Raw genomic sequence first — 13997 nt, 5'->3', positions numbered from 1 at the left:
GTATCACCCATCCACCATCTCCACTCCCTCGCCCCCCCCCCCCCCCCCGGCACCAGCGTCCACTCTCATGTGCTAAAGGGCAGTGCTTGGTGGTAGCCCCACATCCATGTGAACAGCTCCCTCTGTTGGGCCCTAGAGCCCATCACAACACATCCACACACAGCTCTCTCTCCTTCAAACATCACTGCATTAGAACCAGTCTAACTGGGAGGCTCTTCTATTCAACTTTTCAGCAATAAGCATTATTTTTCTAGTAGGATGTATAGATTTTCTCCTCTCCTCTCTCAATCTCTCTATTTATCCTCATTACAAGTGTAAAAATTGGGGCCAGGTGCTGGTGCATCTGGTTGAGTGCACATGTTACAATGTGTAGGAACCCGGGTTCAAAGCCCTACCCCCACCTGCAGGGGGAAAAGCTTCACAAGTGGTGAAACAGTGCTGCAGGTGTCTCTCTTTCTTTCTCTATCACCCCTTTCCCTCTCAATTTCTGGTTGTTATAATCCAATAAATAAAGGTAATACCAAAAAAAGTGTAAATTACCTTTATGTCCCTAGAAACATTCCTAAAATAGACTTCCTATTTTCTTTCCAATCTAAGATTCCTAATCTCGTCTACTCTATTTTTTTGAATATTTTTATTTATTTATTATTGGATGGAGGCAGAGAAAAAGTGAGAGAGAAGGGAGATAGAGTGAGGGAGGGAGACAGAGAGACACCTACAGCCCTGCTTCACCACTCCTGAAGCTTCCCCCCTGCAGGTGGGAACCAGGGGCTTGAACCAGTGCTCTATTTCTACTTTATGGTTATTGTTTATTAAACATTTTTTCCTGCTTTATACCTTACCATCTTTCAGCCACCAAGTTGCAGATACTACCATGATGTCATGCTGACCTCCTTGAGCAGACGACCTCCCCAATGTGTCCCAGAACCCCACCTCCCCAGAGCCCTGCCCCACCAGGGATAGAAAGAAACAGTCTGGGGTGTGGATTCACCTGCCAACACCCATGTCCAGCAGAGAAGCAATTACAGAAGGCAGACCTCCCACCTTCTGCTCCCCATAAAGAATTTTGGTCCATCCTCCCAGAGGGATAAAGAATAGGGAAGCTTCCAATAAAAGGGATGGGATAGGTAACTCTGGTGGTGGGAACTATGTGGAATTGTACCCCTATGATCTTACCATCTTGTTAATCATTATTAAACCACTAATAAAAAATTTAAAAAAATGAATTTTAGGGCTAGGCAGTGGTGCAATCAGTATAGCAGCACAATACCATGAACAAGGACCCGAGTTCAAGTCCCTGCTCCCAACCTGCAGGGGGGAAGCTTCAAAAGCAGTGAAGAAGGGCTGCCCTTCTCTCTCCCTCCCTCTCTCTCTCTCTTTCTCCCCACCCCTTTCAATTTCTCTGTCTCTAACCAAAATTACTAAGTAAAGAAAGAAATAAAGGGGCCAGGTGGTGGTGCACCTGGTTAAGTGCACACATTACAGTGCACAAGGACCTGGGCTCAAGCCCCTGGTCCCTACCTGCAGGGGGAAAGCTTCATGAGTGCTAAAGCAGGTCTGCAGTTGTCTCTCTGTCTATCTCTCCATCCCTCGCAATTTCTGGCTGTTCCTATCCATTGAAAAAATAAAGATAACAAACTTAAAAAATAAAATAAAGAACTTGGAGCCAGGCAGTGGTGCAGGGGGCAGGGTGGTGACACATCTGTTTAAGTACATACAGTACTAATCGCAGGGCCCTGCCAAGGATACAGGTTCCAGACCCCCAACTCCCCACCTGCAGAGAAGACACTTCCCAAGTGGTGAAGCAAGTATGCAGGTTTCTTTCTGTCTCTCTCCCCCTCTTCTCTCAACTTCTCTCTGTCCTATCCAATATAATGGAAAAAATGGCCGCTGGAAGCAGTGGATTCATAGTGTCGGCACCGAGCCCCAGCGATGACCCTGGCGGCTTCTTACCTCCTTGAGCCTGTTGTAAGCAAGGTGCAATTTCTCCATACGGGCCCAGGTGTGCGCCTTCTCACTCAGGTCCAGGCTGCTGATCTGGTTGTGGCTGAACAGCAGCTCTCGAAGGCTCAGGGAGCGCCAGTGGGCAGGACTGGGAACACTCTGCAGCTCATTGCTGCTCAGGTCCAGGGAGCGCAGGCTGCAGGGTACAGCAGGGAGGTCAGATGCCACAGAAGAGAGACCCAACTTGCCCTGTCCCTCTGATTGGTAGCATCAGGGTTCAGAGCCTTACTAGGCCGAGGCTGGACCAAGGTGGACAGGGTCCTTGGTCCCCCACCACGGGACTGAGGGGTGGCTCCCCATAGGATGCAGGGATGAGAGCACCCCTGGTGGTAATGTCTGTTATTTCTCTGCTCAACTATTTTCTTTTTCTTTCTTATTTATTTATTTTTGCCTCCAGGGTTATTGCTGGGGCTCAGTGCCTACATTACAAATCCTCTCAGTGACCATATATCCTTTTTTCTTTCTATTTTTATTTGTCGACAGAGAGACATTGATAGGGGAAGGGGAGATAGACAAGAAGAGAGACCAAGAGACACCTACAGCTTTGCTTCACCCCTTGGGAAACTTTCCCCCTGCAAGTGGGGACTGGAGGCTAGATCCCGGGCCCTTGAGCAATGTAATGTTTGCACTCAACCAGGTGTGTCACTGCCTGCCCACCCCCATTCAAACCCTTTCTTTTACTGAAATATTCATTACTGGATAGAGACAGAGAAATTGACACGGGAGATAGAGAGGGATAGAAACAGAGAGACACCTGCAGACCTGCTTCACCACTTACGAAGCTTTCGCCCTGTAGGTGGGGAGCAGGGAATCAAACCCAGGCCCTTGTGCATAGTAATACGAGCACGTGACCAGGTGTGCCAGTGCCTTCCCCCCCCCCCAACTATTTTTTATAACTGCTCACCACTATGACAGACATGTCAGACCTTCTTTGCTTTCTCTGTAGTCCTGTCCCTGCCCCCAGGGGTGTACTGGGTAACAGCAGGTGAACACAGAGAGTAGTGGGCAGGCCATCAGACTTACATGAAGCCAGTGTTCAGGGACAGCCCTGAATTATGCCAACATCCTCAGCATGAGGCTGGGGTCTGCAGAGTAAACATGGGCATCTGATATACTCACTGAAACTGGAGTGGACAAAGCTGCCAGAGAGGGGTCTCCAGATGAGGAGAGAGATCAGGGGTCAGGCAGCGGTACTCCTGGCTGAGCACACACATTACAGTAAGTAAAGGCCTGGGTTCAAGCCCCTGGTCCCCACCTGCCAGGGGCAAGTTTCACGAGTGGTTGCACTGAGGACCTAATACCCACTGGGCATCATGCTGAGAGGTGATATTTATCTTTGCGACAAGTCCACATGCAGTATTTCCCTCCCTCCATTCCTCCTTCCTTCCTTCCTTCCTTCCAGTCCCACTCACAGGAAGCCCGGGGAGCTGACTCTTCAGCCATGGACTGCACTGTCCACTGGGCAATCATCTCTGTGTCTCTCCCTCTCTATCCCCCTCCTATCTCTCTTGATTTCTCTCTGTCACTATCCAGTAACAAATAAATAGTTTTTTTTTTTTTTTACAAAAGAGAGATCATTCAGCCCTTTAGGAGTTTATGAATACTCTTAAGACATTTGGAGTATGCCTAGAAAACACTTATACTTAACACTGTTGTCTGTACAGACACCTGGTCCAGAGAGATGGTAAGCCCATGAGAGACATTAGAGAGATGGTGATTTAGGTTGCATTGGATCGACCTTCTCGTGGTGCATCCTGTGAGTACCCATTCATTGGGGAAACTGACGATCCTTCCTAGCCGACTGAATCCACATGGATCCCAGTCACTTTCAAAGCCAGCAACAAGCAGCTCCTGACAGCTTTCAACCTGACGCTGTTGACTGGCTACGGAAGAAGGGCAAACGCTAGAAGAAGAAGCAGGAGAAACAGGGAGATGCACATAGGGGGACACTCAATAAAACCTCTTTTCTCTCTCTCCTGGTGTGAGGAAGTTTACTTTTCAAACCTGAGTTACAAACAAAGCTCTGCTCCCAGGGGTCCCGGCAGTGGCACATTCAGTTAAGCGCACATAGTACTAAGCACAAGGACCCACACGAGGATCTGGGTTCAGGCTCCTGACCCCCACCTGCTGGGAGGAAGCTTCATAAGTGGTGGAGCAAGTCTGAAGATGTCTCTGTCTCTTCCTCTCTCTCTGTCTCTCTTTTAAATATTTATTTATTCATCCCCCTTTGTTGCCCTTGTTATTCCACCCTTGTAGTTATTGTTGATGTCATCACCATTGGACAGGGCAGAAAGAAATGGAGAGAGAAGGGGAATACAGAGAGGGGGAAAGAAAGACACCTGCAGACCTGCCTCACTGCCCTTGAGGTTACCCCCTTGCAGGTGGAGAGCTGGGGGCTCAAACTGAACTGGGACCCCCCACGCCGGTGTTCCCTGCACCCTGCACCACCGGCACTCAACCCACTGTGCCACCACCCAACTCCCACTCTCCCCATTTCTATCTTCCCCTCCTCTTTCAATTTTTTTTCTTCCCTATCAAATAAGTAAAAAGGAAAGGACCAGGTGGTGATGCACCTGGCTGAACACTAACATTATAATAAGCAAGGACCCAGGTTCAAGCCCCTGGTCCCCACCTGCATGGAGAAAGCTTCAAGAGTGATGATGTAGGGCTACAGGTATTGCTCTGTCTCTCTCACTCAATTTCTTCCTCCTCTCTCAATGTCTCACTGTCCTAGCTAATAAAATTCTTTTTAATATTTATTAATTCCCTTTTCTCGTCCTTGTTTTATTGTTGTAGTTATTATTGATGTCATCATTGTTGGATAGGACAGAGGGAAATGGAGACAGGAGGGGAAGACAGAGAGGGGGAGAGAAAGATAAACACCTTTGACCTGCTTCACTGCCTGTGAAGTGACTCCCCTGCAGGTGGGGAGCTGGGGGCTCTAACCGGGGTCCTTAAGCCAGTCCTTGTGCTTTGCACCACGTGCGCTTAACCAGCGGCACTGCCACCCAACTCCCGCTAATAAAAATTTTTTAAAAGGCCACCAGGAGCAGTGAATTCTTAGTGCCAGTATGTAGACCCAGTGTTATTCCTGGAGGCAAAAAAAAAGCCTCTGCTCCCCAACATTCAGAGAACCAACATGCAGTTTTTTTGGTATTGGGGGCTGAGTGAACACTGCCCATGATGTGAGTAGCTCACTGCCTGTCTCAGGGTGGCAGGAAGCCTGTGAGTTTCCATATACACACAAGCGTCAGTGGGCTAGAAAAGGTCTTCTCACAAGCACTGAGTGAACAAAGACCATCAGACACAGAATTGAAGGCTGACTTCTCAACTGCAGACACATAAGACTGTCAATCTCAAGGCCAAGAGGTAGCTCAACAGGCAGAGTGCACACTCTACATTCATGATGTCCTGGGTTTAATCACAGGTGCCACATGGGACAACACCCAGGGAGCCTCATGGTGGTTGGGCAGGGCTATAGGTTCTCTCCTCTCTCAGCACCATGGCCAACACCCAGGGAGCTCCATAGAGGGTGGGCAGGGCTGTGGGATCTCTCTTCTCTCAACACCATGGCCAACACCCAGGGAGCTCCACAGACGGTGGGCAGGGCTGTGGGATCTCTCTTCTCTCAACACCATGGCCAACATCCAGGGAGCTCCACAGAGAGTGGGCAGGGCTGTGGGATCTCTCTTCTGTCAACACCATGGCCAACACCCAGGGAGCTCCACAGAGGGTGGGCAGGGCTGTGGGATCTCTCTTCTCTCAACACCATGGCCAACACCCAGGGAGATCCACAGAGGGTGGGCAGGGCTGTGGGATCTCTCTTCTGTCAACACCATGGCCAACACCCAGGGAGCTCCACAGAGGGTGGGCAGGGCTGTGGGATCTCTCTTCTCTCAACACCATGGCCAACACCCAGGGAGCTCCACAGAGGGTGGGCAGGGCTGTGGGATCTCTCTTCTCTCAACACCATGGCCAACATCCAGGGAGCTCCATAGAGGGTGGGCAGGGCTGTGGGGTCTCTCCTCTCTCAGCACCATGCATAGCACCCAGGAAGCCCCATGGGGGGTAGGCAGGGCTATGGGGTCTCTCCTCTCTGTCTCTCTGCCCACAGCAGTGGTATAGCACATTCTTGAGACCTCAGTGCAAGAAACAAACAAACAAACAAACAAAAACCTTGACATGTCCATCCATCATTTTTTGGAAAGTCAGTGCAGTGCCATGTCACTTAGCCACAAGCTCAGGATGACACCCCCACCCCAGTTTCAGGAGTGGCTGGTGGTTGTCTGTGATCCTGAGTGGGGGTGAACACATTCCCCAGAAGAAGAAGGCAATGCAGGAGTCTTAGTGGAAAGGACCAACACCCTCACAGACAATAGGCCTGCTGATGAAACTGCCCGTGGTGTGGAGTCTCCAGATCAGGTCAGCAGCATATGGCAGACGGTTCCTGCTACTCTCTTTTAAATATTTTATTGATTTATTATTTATTTACTGGAGAGAGAGGAAAAAATGAAGATAAGATGATAGAGAGGAAGAGAGGATGAGAGACACCTGCAGCCCTGCTTCACCACTTGTAAAGCTTCCCTCTTACAGGTGGGGCTTGAACCCGGGTCCTTGTGTATGGTGACATGAGCTCAACTAAATGCACAACAACCCAGCTGGGGCTTAGGGACTGCACTATATGAATACACTACTCCTAACGGCCATCTTTTCCATTGTTTTACTCGGCAGAGAGAAATTGAGAGAGGAGGGGGGTATAGAGTGGGAGAAAGAAAGATAGACAGCTGCAGATTTGCTTCCTCCTTGTGAAGCATCCCCCCCCCTACACACACACACAGACTGGGAGCCAGGGGTCTTGAACCAGGGTCCCTGCGGGGGGCAAAGCAGTGGTTCAGCTGGTTAAGTGCACATACTACAGTGCACAAGAACTCAAGTGCACCCCTCAGCCCCACCTGCAGGGGGAAGCTTCACGAGTGGTGAAGCAGGTCTGCAGGTATCTCTCTTTCTCTCTCCCTCTCTATCTCCCCTAGCCTCTCAGTTTCTGGCTGTCTCTATCCAATAAATAAAGATAATAAAAAAAAGTTTCTGAACGTTCTCATAAATTCTGTATAGAGATACCTAACAAAGACCTAAATAAAACAAAATTACTTTGATTATAAGAACAGCTTCCTTTTTTAAAAAAAAATGAAATTAACCAGAACCATCTCCAAGTAGCTGTAACTATGTAAACTGTTCTAGTCTTCACCAAAATAACACTTCAACACAAGTATAAGTTCAACAGTATCTTAGCAACATGTCAACCTGAGAGTAAGTGAACTGTTCACTTAAAACAACAGCAAGTGCCATCTCATTTTGATTGTAGCAATTTAACAATTTACTGAATAATAATAAATGGGTTCTATACAATAGCATGCTAGATTAAGAGTACAGTAGAAGTAACTGTTTGGGCCTTTTTGTCTAGTAAAAGTCAAATATCCACAGATTTACAAACATGAAACAGGGGAGATTTATAAATCAGTGAAACTTATTTGCCTGACTCAAAGCCATGTATCTGAATGATCTGTTTTAGTTAGTGTGGATATATATACATATATTTTTTAATTTATTTTATTTTAATGAGAGTGTGAGACACAGAAAGATTAGAGAACTGCTCAGCTTTGGCTTAAGGTGGTACTGGAGATTGAACCTGGGACTTCGGAAGCCTCAGACTTTCATGTGTCTTTTGCATAACCATTATGCTGTCTCCTCAGTCCAGTCAGTGTGGTTTTAAAAATCAAAGCAATATTGGTGTGTTGCACCAAAGTCAAGGACTCTGGGAAGGGTGGGGGTGGCTTTAATTCCTGGTACATGATGGGAGAAGGGGGGCTTAGGCTGGGGGTGAATTTTGCAGGCACCTGTTATGCTAAGATGAGAAGTTTTTACCAATGTGTCAACAACTGTACTTACTGTAAACCGTTAACACCCCAATAAAAAGGAAAAAAATACAAAAATGAACTTACTGTGGGAGGTTTAAAATCGCTTCTGGGACAGAAGTAAATCTATTTTGAGATAATTTTAGGTTTGTCACAGAAGAAGGCAAAAACGGCATAGCAGCTAAAAGGAAAAAGCAGAGTTAGAACCACTTTCCTAGATTTCCATTCTATTCCACAATTAGCAAAGCAATCAATGGTCATTCATCTTCATCATCACACAGACAATTCTAGAAATCTATTTTTACAATGAAGCATTATGCCCAAGGCTACTGCTATGCATTGAATCTACACAGTGTGTCTCTAAGAACCTTATCATCTGAAAGTTAAAAAAACAAAGACTAAATATAAATGTCTGTCCAATATATGCACAAATTAAAGATTTTTACAATATTCATTTCAAATGAAGTGTAAAATCTGTGACATACTTTACACAGCATGGGGGCATGAAGGCACAGAACTTTGGCGGTGGGTGTGGCGTGGAACTGTACCCTATAATCTTATGATCCTGTAAACCATTATTAATCACAAATAAAATATAGAATAAAAAACACTAGATAAAATACAGTGGAACATCTTAGAGTTCTCAACATTCGGAAATATTTTATGCATTTCTAGAGAAAAGCATGAGGATTAGAAGGAATAAAATCCTATGCAAGGCGATCATGAATACTGAGGAAATATATATAGCCTATGTTCTCATCTAAAATGAAAGAGGTAGGCAAGGTAGCCTTTGAGTTTCCAAATAAGTATAGCTGTAAGAAAATGACTAGAGGGCCATGTGGTGGAGTACTTGGTTGAGCACACATTACAATGTGAACCTCCAGTCCCCACCTGTAAGGGAAAATCTGTTTAAGTGGTGAAGCAGGGATGAAGGTGTCTCTCTTTCTCTCTCCCTCTCTATCTATCCCTTCTCACTTGATTTCTGGCTGTCTCTATCCAATGCATAAATATACTTAAAAGTTTTTTTTTAAGAAATAAAATGACTAGAGACATGATTTATTCCTTAGACAAATGGTCTTAGCAGTCTCCAATTTTTAAATATTTATTTTTAAATATTTATTTATTCCCTTTTTGTTGGCCTTATTGTTTTATTGTTGTAGTTATTATTGATGTCATTGTTGTTGGATAGGACAGAGAGAAATCGAAAGAGGAGGGTAAGACAGAAAGGGGAGAGAAAGACACCTTCAGACCTGCTTCACTGCTTGTGAAGCGACTCCCCTGCAGGTGGGGAGCTGGGGGGCTATGGAACCTCAAGAATGAGAGTCTGTTTGCATAACCACTATGCATTATACTGTCTACCCCCACCCAGCCCCAGACTTTTCTCTTTCTTTCTTTCTTTCTTTCCTTCTTTCTTTCTTTCTTTTTCCTTCCTTCCTTCCTTCCTTCCTTCCTTCCTTCCTTCCTTCCTTCCTTCCTTCCTTCCTTTCTTCCCCAGAGCACTGCCCAGCTCTGGCTTATGGTGATGCAGGGGATTGAACCCAGGACTTCAGAGAGCCTCAGGCATGAGAATCTCTTTGCATAACCATTATGCTGTCTACCCCTCCCCACCGCCACCAGCGCCAGACTTGCCTATCCAAAACATCACATAGCTGAAACTGTACTCTAAGCAGAATTCTTAGTTTCCTCCAGCTTTTCGTGGTTTGACAGCTTGATTCTTTTGATCACTGACCTGCTAACTTCATATCTGCAAGTCCAGCTTAATTGTTAAATGATAACATCCCCTGTCAACTCCCCTAGGAAGTCCATATGTGGCTCATCTGATACACTAACAAGGACTGGTCAGAAGACTCATCTCAAATACTTACAGAGAAAATTCATCCGGGCACTGAAACTCTCCACTTTCGGACACGCTTCCAGAAAGTCCTCTGGCAGTGAAGAAATGTGGTTTTTGCTAAGGTTTAACATCTTCAGTTCCTTGAGGTCCAAGGGCAAACATATTCCTGATATTTTATTTCTAGCCAAAAAAAAAAGAGAATTAGATTGTACAAACCTACATGCTCTGAAGAAAAAGAGTTAAAACAATCTCCAAAGAACAGCATCACTCCAGGCTTATTAGTTCTGAAAAGGATCAATGTTGTAACATTGTCTGTCTTTATCTTTTATCATGTTACTTACAGTTTGCTCCACTAAAAACCACCTCAAGTATCCTGAGAAAGGACAGCAGCAACAAATACTGGAGAGGTTATGGGGAGAAAGGAACTCTCCTGCACTGCTGGTGGGAATGTCAGTGGGTCTAACCCTTGTGGAGAGCAGTCCTGAGAACTCTCAGAAGGCTAGAAGTGGACCTTCCCTGTGACCCTGCAATTCCTCTCCTGGGGATAGATCCTAAGGAACCAAACACACCCATTCAAACACATCCAAAAAGTTCTGTGTATAACTGTATTCGTAGCAGCATAATTTATAATAGCCAAAACCTGGAAGCAACCCAAGTGCCCAACAACAGATGAGTGGCTGAGCAAGTTGTAGTCTTTATACACAATGGAATAATACTCAGCTATAAAGAATGATGAATTCGGGAGTCGGGTGGTAGTGCAGCGGGTTAAGCACACGTGGCGCCAAGAGCAAGGACCAGCATAAGGATCCCGGTTCAAGCCCCCAGCTCCCCACCTGCAGGGGAGTTGATTCACAAGCGGTGAAGCAGGTCTGTAGGTGTCTATCTTTCTCTCCCCCTGTCTTCCCCTCCTCTCTCCATTTCTCTCTGACCTATCCAACAATGACAACATCAACAACAATAACAACTACAATAAAATAAACAAAATAACAACTGCAATAAAACAACAAGGGCCACAAAAGGGAATAAATAAATAAATAAATAAATAAATAAATAAATAAATAAATAAAAGAATGATGAATTCACCTTCTTCACCTCATCTGGGATGGAGCTTGAAGGAATCAAGTGAAGTGAGATCAGCCAGAAAGAGAAGGAAGAATATGGTCTAATCTCACTCATGGACAGAAGTTGAGAAAGAAGAAGAGAAAGGGGAAACAAAGCAGAACATGGACTGGGTTTGGTTTATTGCACCAAAGCAAAGGATTCTGGGGTTGGGGGGCTTTCAGGTCCTGGTGCCTGATGGTGGAGGAAGACCTAGGCTGGGGAAAGAGGCTTTTGCAGAAAACTGAGAAATTTGACCCATTTACCAACAACTGAGTCTACTATAAGCCATTAATCCCCCAAATAAAACTTAAAGAAAAAAAAAACATTTCAGTGTCCTTGGCCAACCTATGACATGCCTGAGCAAGGCCTCCCCGGGCTCCGTGAGCCATTCCTACCCTTCCAGGAGGAGCTGCTCCAGTCTTCCCACCACGGAGCCCAGGTTCTCGGGAAGAGCTGACAGCTGATTGTAGGACAGGTTCAGCTGCCTCAGGGTTGCACATTTCACAGCAGGATTCAAAGCCACCAAGGGCCCGATGTCATTCCGAGAGACGTCCAGGCTGGCGATCCGGTTCATTTTCAACAAGTGAGAGGGAAACGAAGTGAACTTATTGCTGTGCAAGTCCAAGTATGTCAGACTCCTCAGGGTCTGGAAAGAAAATGATTTATGAGGACTGGGTGGTGATGCAGTGGGTTGAGTAACCATGGCGCAAAGCGCAAGGACCAATGTAGGATCCCGGTTCAAGCCCCCAGCTCCCCGCCTGCAGGGGGATTGCTTCACAAGAGGTGAAGCAGGTCTACAGGTATCTATCTCTCTGCCTCTCTGTCTTCCTCTATTCTCTCGATCTCTCCCTATCTTACCCAACAACAATAGCAGCAATAACAACGATAAACAACAAGGGCAACAAAAAGAAAAAATAGTCTCCATGAGCAGTACATTCATAGTGCAGGCACTGAGCCCCAGCAATAACCCTGGAGGCAAAAAATAATAATAATAATTTATATCTCTGTTATGACTCAACACAGAAATTCTAGGTTGGCCAGTATTGCTGCCTTCCAGACTTCCAGTAATTACAGCCATGAAGAAATAAATAAAATAAAATAAAATAAAAATAGTAATAATAGAAAACGGTCCACAAGAAAAAATAAGTGTACTGACTGATCCAGCCATCTCTGCTATAAACTGAGTAGAGCCAGAAAAATGCAACAAATAAACTGTCAGAAACAGGATCCCAAAAGTAAGATTTAGGGTTTAATTATAAATTACTTCTTTTTTTTTTTTATTGTTGTAGTTATTATTGTTGTCATTGTTGTTGGATAGGACAGAGAGAAATGGAGAGGGGAGGGGGAAGACAGAGAGAGGGAGAGAAAGATAGACACCTGCAGACCTGCTTCACGCTTGTGAAGCCACACACCTGCAGGTGGGGAGCCAGGGCTTGAACCAGGATCCTTATGCGGGTCCTTGTGCTTAGCGCCACCTGCGCTTAACCCGCTGCGCTACAACCCGACTCCCTAATTATAAATTACTTCTATAGAGTAAGATGGAAGCAGGATGAGGCTCAGCAAGTATCTGGACACAGGATTTAGTGACTAAACAAGAGCAACATAGTCCTGGGACACTGTCTTTAAATATCTAGACTTTAGAAACTTATATAATGTTTTAAATTTTTTTTAATTCTCTTCATATATTGTATAGAGACAGCCAGAAATCCAGAGTAAGGCAGTGATAGAGAAGAGGAGAGACAAGAGAAAGCTACAGCCCTGCTTCACTACTCGTGAAGCTTTCCCCCTGCAGGTGGGACCAGGGACTTAAACCCGGGTCCTTGTGTATTGTAACATATATACTCAACCAGGTACACCCCTGGCTAGCCCCTGATATACATTTAGTTAAGTCAGGCTTTACCAAGAAGGATGTAACAGTAGCTGACGCTGGCCAGCTCACTGACATACAGAGAGCACTTGCTTCCTTACACCCACCACCCAGGTTCCAGGCCTGCCCCCACAGTGCGGAAGGAGGCCTTGGTGTTACTGGGTATTTCCCTGTCTCTTTCCGTGATGGCAAAAGAAAATAGTAGTGGTTCAATTCAGGCTGCATTTTACAGCTTCCTCTTTTATAGCTCAAGTCTTTACTTTCTATATTTGAGCAACTGCTATTTTTAGGATGATACTAACCCACTTTCTTCTTATATATTGTGCCACTCTTAAGTCCCTCCTATGTATTATTGTGAAAGAGCTAAAATGCCAAAAATGATGACTTCCCTATACTCTTCTTTGATTGTAAATACTTGTTTTCTTATAAGGAGTTCTAGAGATTTTTTTACCATGCTTATAAAGGCTTAGAAATGGAATTTTTCCACAGAATTGATTTCAAAAACTCTTCCACTATGTTAGCTCTTATCAGACTATCCAAAATAAAATATTGTTATTTCTAATATTTAATTCAGAAAGTTATTTTTTGAAGACACATCTATTTTTATGATATGTATATACAGAGAGACAGGAGGGGAAGAGAGAGAAGATAGAAGAGCACAAGAGAGGAGAGGAGGGGAGGGTAAGAGAAGGGAAGGGAGGGGAGAGGAGAGGAGAGGACAGGAGAGGACAGGAGAGGAGAAGAGGGGAGAGAGGAGGACAGGAGAAGAGGGGAGGGAGGAGGATAGGAGAAGAGGGGAAAGGAGGGGAGGGGAGAGAGAGAAGGAGAGTGAAGGAAAGGAGGGGAAGGGAAGAGAGAGGAGAGGAGGGGAGAGGAGAGGAGAGGGGAGGGGAGGGGAGGGGAGGGGAGGGGAAGAGAGAAGAGAGGAGAGGAGAGGAGAGGAGAGGAGAGGAGAGGAGAGGAGAGGAGAGGAGAGGAGAGGAGAGGAGAGGGGAGGAGAGGAGAGGAGAGAAGAGAGGAGAGGAGAGGGAATGGGAAGGGAGGGGAGGGGAGGGGAGGAGAGGGGAGGAGAGGATGGATGCTTCACAAGCAGTGAAGCAGAACTGCAGGTGTCTCTCTTTCTCCCTTTTATCTCTCAATTCCTCTCTGTCCTGTCAAATAAAATAGAAATGAAGAAAAGGAGAAGAAAAAAGGAGGGGGATTGACCTCTAGGAGAGATGGATTTGTAGTGAAGACATTGAGCCCCAGTGATAACCCTGGAGGCAATAAAATAAATAAA

General features: G+C 45.7%; 1 protein-coding gene across 6 annotated transcripts in view; it reads right to left on the bottom strand.

Annotated features, from left to right (window-relative positions):
* LRRK2 (leucine rich repeat kinase 2) overlaps positions 1 to 13997 on the bottom strand; it is a 155947-nt gene that overhangs the window by 66617 nt on the left and 75333 nt on the right. For all 6 annotated transcript variants that reach the window (XM_060194684.1, XM_060194683.1, XM_060194682.1 and 3 more), the window contains 4 exons: positions 11247 to 11497; positions 9782 to 9930; positions 8004 to 8097; positions 1954 to 2140 (listed from right to left, as the gene is read on the bottom strand). In XM_060194684.1, the coding sequence (XP_060050667.1) occupies positions 1954 to 2140; positions 8004 to 8097; positions 9782 to 9930; positions 11247 to 11497 (681 nt within the window). The remainder of the gene's footprint in view (positions 1 to 1953; positions 2141 to 8003; positions 8098 to 9781; positions 9931 to 11246; positions 11498 to 13997) is intronic.

The sequence above is a fragment of the Erinaceus europaeus genome, chromosome 7, assembly GCF_950295315.1.
Source record: "Erinaceus europaeus chromosome 7, mEriEur2.1, whole genome shotgun sequence".
NCBI lineage: Eukaryota > Metazoa > Chordata > Mammalia > Eulipotyphla > Erinaceidae > Erinaceus > Erinaceus europaeus.
The sequence above is the reverse complement of the archived record's forward strand: the minus strand, read 5'-3'. Positions and strand labels throughout refer to the sequence as shown.